This window comes from Scylla paramamosain, chromosome 24, assembly GCF_035594125.1.
Source record: "Scylla paramamosain isolate STU-SP2022 chromosome 24, ASM3559412v1, whole genome shotgun sequence".
Taxonomy (NCBI): Eukaryota; Metazoa; Arthropoda; class Malacostraca; order Decapoda; family Portunidae; genus Scylla; species Scylla paramamosain.
In genome coordinates, this window is record NC_087174.1 from 8,446,996 (window position 1) to 8,452,500 (window position 5,505).

The 5,505-nt window shown below is 39.7% G+C and overlaps 1 protein-coding gene across 1 annotated transcript in view; it reads right to left on the minus strand.

Annotated features, from left to right (window-relative positions):
• Positions 1–315: 315 nt before the first annotated feature.
• Positions 316–5,505, minus strand: part of LOC135112686 (monocarboxylate transporter 12-like) — an 84,730-nt gene continuing 79,540 nt past the window's right edge. Inside the window, 1 exon segment of the mRNA XM_064027338.1 lies at positions 316–5,482. Within this exon segment, the coding sequence (XP_063883408.1) occupies positions 5,259–5,482 (224 nt within the window). The 3' untranslated portion in view covers positions 316–5,258.

A 5,505-nucleotide genomic window follows, 5' to 3' on the forward strand; every position in this document is an offset into this window, starting at 1 on the left:
TAGGAGACTGATCTCTTCACACTATAACAAGCCAAGATCCTCCAAAAGCAGGTAGCTGAGACAAGCCTCCATACTTCAGCTAATTACAGGAACACAATATATAGTAAAAGAGAATCCCCAGTCAATCACTCCCTTCATCCCATCCCTTTTATTCACATTTCACAATGCATAGGGAATGCAGCGGCAGTGGAGTGTGGTGCCAGACCGTCCCACTTGACGCAGGAGAGGAATGACATTTTACAAGTGCAGCACCTTAAGGAATTTCTTTTCCTCTCAATTCTTGATGCTCTGGTATTCTAAGTAACCACACACAAGTGAAGGAAATACTTTTATTGCATTTTGAACATTAGAATGATAAAAACTTACATGGAACTATAAACAGCCATAGTGGCTTGCACATTTGATTGCTATGTACACAAGGGAGGGGGATGGAAGGTATGTAGTTAGACAGAGCAATGAATTACTTAATATAGTACTCGAGGTATGTTGTTGAGTGCAAATGCTTCCCTAGAGATCTATTATATTATGCATTGGTAACATCTGCAGTAACACCAATTTGAGGAGCTAGGAGTGAAGATACCGAAAAGAATTGAACTGCAGCCCAAAATATTCCATGAAAATATTACAATGAATTAGGTAGTTTAAGAAAGTTAGCTTAATTTTCCCTGGAAACATCATTTAACTTAGGTTGTCACAGTGCCTGAGTGCAGATGAGAAGACTAAAGGTCTGAGCACAGTGGCACCTTGGTGTGATCTTTGCCTCTCTGTACCTGAACACTGTCAGCAGAGTGCCAGACTCAGCAAGTAGAGGAGAAATGCAAAGAAATCATGACAAGTCACAGAAAAGTGCCTGAGCAGGGGATTTTAATTTGTAATTATATTCAATCACAGAATGTACATGGTAAAGTTGACAGTAAAAGTTCCAGAAAGGTATATTTACATGTCTGTATTGAAGGCTGATCATTGCAACACGGTGAAGGTGATGCAGCAGCCGCCAGCCTGGAGTGAGCAAGGTCTCATGAGGAGGTGAAAGGCAGTGACAGCTGCAGTGAAGTGTAACTTTAACTGTAGAACTTGTACTCCCTTGGCCACAGTAACCTGCCAAAACTCAACAACAAACACTCAGACTGAAATGAGCAATGAATGTCTAAATATCTATTGATAAACTTACCCAAAAGTACTATTTTACAGGATTATGTATTTACTACAATGTATCGCATCCTTCCAATATCATATTGTGCTTGACAATACAGAGCATCAGATTGTTGTTCACCAAATGACCTACTAACCAGACAAGAATGGTGGGTGGCTGGCAGCAGCATGGCACCAGGAGAAAGGGACTCCATGTAAATTAAAGAATAATGGAGTGTGTATGTTTAGGTTATGGTGATCTGGGGAGGTCATGGTTAGAGCAGGAGGAGGAGGAGGAGGAGGAGGAGGAGATTAATGATGATAAGTGTAAGGAAGACTTAACACAAGTCATAAGTAAGATCACAGGATTGGAAGAAAAGGAGAATACATGTGTGTATGGAAGGAGAGTATAAGGTTTCCGTAAAACATTGAAATATGTTTTAGGGATTGTCACATACAGATGATGGATCAGACTCCAAAATATTTCCATTTCTTGATCAGTCTTACCAACAACTTTGCATGATGAATTACATTAAGAAGGAAATCTTAAAAGGATATTTCTTTGGTCTCTGTAATTACACAATCATATCGGTATCAATGACTGACATTAGTGATTGCCATCCTTTCTAATGAACAATGTGACATCTTTTTACATTTATTCCCTTCCCTTTCCATCGGGAAATGTAACAAGAGCTGATGATGATGATGAATGAGCATTCTGTTTAAATTAAGCACCAACTGTTGTTGTTTTCATCACAATACACATAATGATAAGTAGCTCTGGTGTCCCTTATTATGACTATCATAAATAAGTTACTAATGCAAGTAAACCCCACTATCCACATCAATAAGATGAGATGCACATCCTCTGAAAACAATTAACAATGCAGATGGCTCATGAAGTATAGCGATAGTCATGTACGGTCATTCTTCCAGAACTATTTGCCTTCCAGCAGTGGAGGGGATCAGTAGAGCATGACAGTGACCACCACCACCACCACCACCACCACATCCTGCCACACTGCTGCCTGCCACTCACCACACACACCACATGGTATCACAGGTCTGCACTGCTCCAGTGTTTGATATACACAGTGAGGTCATCACAGTTCCTCGGAAAGTAAATAATTATTGGTGATTTCCACCAAAATCACAGCAAAACAATAGTGTAGAATGTACTAACATCAAAACTTTCTTTCATCCCAGTCAATACTCAGCTCTGGAATGGTCACCTCAGATGTTCAGCTAATGCCTGAGACCCTTTCCTTCCTGGCAGACTCGGGGACCCCTAAGTGCCAGAAGAGGTGTGGCCTAAGCCTCCACCTGCTCCCCACTCTGGGGTGCTGCCACCCACACTCCCAAGACCCACAATGCATGCACACACTCTTATATACATTTTTACATAGTTACATTAAATTATTGATCTTAATTATATTGAGTGGATTTTGTTAATACTGAGAAAAATATAGACTATATTTCTATGTAATTCTAATGGGATGCATGGGAAAGTGAATAATTATATCACATCATGATGTAGTCCTAGGTGTGTCTTGTTCTGTATTCCACACATCACTACTAGTGACTGGAAAATGTATTACATGTATGCTGTGTAACCTGTACACATCTTTGATTAAATTGTGATCTACATTTTATATACAAAGATTATCACTGAACAAACTTTACAGTAGGACAAAACTTTTGAAACATCTTGATACTAATGCATAGTTTGATATTGCAAGAGGGTCTGTTGATCATATCATATAAATGTTTAAGCTGTATAACTCACTTATAAATAATTACAACTAACACAACCTAAGCATCAATGACATGCACACACACCTTCCTGCTTCTCCTCCAATGTTGTAAAAGTAGCTGCCACAGTCCTTGAGAGCTGAAGGGGCATTACTGGCAGAGAGAGAGAGAGAGAGAGAGAGAGAGAGAGAGAGAGAGAGAGAGAGAGAGAGAGAGAGAGAGAGAGAGAGAGAGAGAGAGAGAGAGAGAGAGAGAGAGAGAGAGACAGAGAGAGAGAGAGAGACAGAGAGAGAGAGAGACAGAGAGAGAGAGAGAGACAGAGAGAGAGAGAGAGAGAGAGAGAGAGAGAGAGAGAGAGAGAGAGAGAGAGAGAGAGAGAGAGAGAGAGAGAGAGAGAGAGAGAGAGAGAGAGAGAGAGAGAGAGAGAGAGAGAGAGAGAGAGAGTGTCCAAAGGAGAATTTCATGTTAGACTTGTGATTGCCAGCTGTAATGTCCTGGGGAAAGCTCAGAGGTCATGTAGTCTGTTACATGGATACAGATGAGACCTTTCACACATCCAGTCCTCTTGCTCAAGGAGGACAGTAACTGCTTGCTCATCAGTGAAAACCTCAAGTGACTTGAGCAGGCCACAGACCGCAGCCTGCCAGGAGACAGGCATGGAAATTAACACTGAACTAACTCAGTGTGCGTGTGTGTGTGTGTGTGTGTGTGTGTGTGTGTGTGTGTGTGTGTGTGTGTGTGTGTGTGTGTGTGTGTGTGTGTGTGTGTGTGTGTGTGTGTGTGTGTATGTGTGTGTATTTCATGACTAAGAAAGATTCCATCTCAAGTGGGGAAATGAATATATGGTTACTTATTAACTTAGTTTGTATAATGTACAAATTATTTACAAGAAAATATATAAAAATATTTGTCATGTTGAAATAAAGCAGGCTTTATTATTACAAGATGGAGGGAAGTCACACAAATAGATGAGCAACTCAAAATTAACTGACATTCACATCCTTAGGTCATAATCCAAAAAACTTACAACAAATGTATACAAATGGAGAAATGTTGCCATTCTTATCAAAAGCTACAGGTATATTGTAGACTGGATCATAATTATCATTCCTGAAATATACACTATATATTATATTTGTTAAATTGCTAGGACTAGTGGTGATTTTAAACTGGTCAATCCATGCAAGGTATTCTTGGTTACCACGTAAGTCTGAAAGAGGTTCCTGGAACAGTAAGCAAACAACACTAAACACACAACAGCTTCAAGTCATAACTCAAAGAAATAATAATGAGTAATGGTGCCTTGACCCCAAGTCCTTCCTTTTAAAACAGGGCATTGAGGTCACAGTGGTTATAGTTCTGTCTGTGCAAGATAGCAGAGCTGTGACTAATGCCATGTTGACAATGCAAGACCCATGATGTTCGAAGTAGTAAAGTTCCAGTTCCACAAATGGGGGTAGATACTCAGACAATGGCAGTTTGCTTAGTAATGATAAAGCATCTTGTAAGCACTTTTAAGAGATGGAAATATTTTTCAGGTAAATGCATAATTTCATTAACATTTCCAATTAAATATTTAAGTTAATATTTGCATTATGGAATGATTCATACATTTTCATAAAATGCTAAGTTTTAGAAAATTATTTCTAAATATTTTATTGAATATATTTATTTTCATACCCACATATACAAAATGCCATTTTTAACTAAATTGAAATATCATAAATAAGCATTCTGGAAAGTATGCAAATAAACCAAAATAATGAACAAGTTTACAGTATAAAACTAGAATCACAATTTGTATCTGCCACAAAAGGGAGAACACTGATGGCCTGGCCAGGACCCCTGCAAGTAGCCTCAGGTGGCAGCCAGCTGGAGTCTTTCAAAATTAGGTTGTCATCACAACAGATGATTCTCCATACATGCACCAAAGTCTTCAATCTCACTTGTGGAGAAAATTCCTAGTAGTAGTTTCTCCTACTTGAACTATCTAGCAATTAAAGAAGTGAGCTGAGAGAAGAAAGCTGACTGTAGGACTCCATCTTACAGAGCAGGTTACCTCCTACATGAAAAATCTTCTAAATATGGATGAATATGGTTAACACAAGGAGTAGGAATGAGCATGCCAAAAGACTCTTATTTCATGCATTACTTTACATACACTTGTGAGCCAAAAATCTTGAGGGGATCATAATTACAATATTTGTACAACTTTGTTTTATTTGAAAGCCTAAGTGTAATGAAAGCTTCTTGAACAAAGATTATCAGCATGGGTTCCCACCCTTCCTTGCCTCATATTCCTTACTGCGTGTATTTGGGTGACCAGCATCAGCACAATCATTACCTCGGTGCCCCACAGGAAGGCCACAGATGCATCACAACTGTATTGGTTTTGGTTTCTGCTTGAAGTTGTGAAGTGGCGTGGCAGTGGGTGAGCCATTCTTGGGGGTGCAAACTGGGGAGGAGGTGGAGGAGGCGTACTGTCCACGACAACGCTTGATTAGTGGGATCAGGTTCAGGATGAGGCCACAGAACACAATGAAAAGGCCCGACACCACAAATGGCATCACATAGTTACCTGTTGTGTCTGCAATGAACCCTGTGGGAGAACATCTGTCTTAA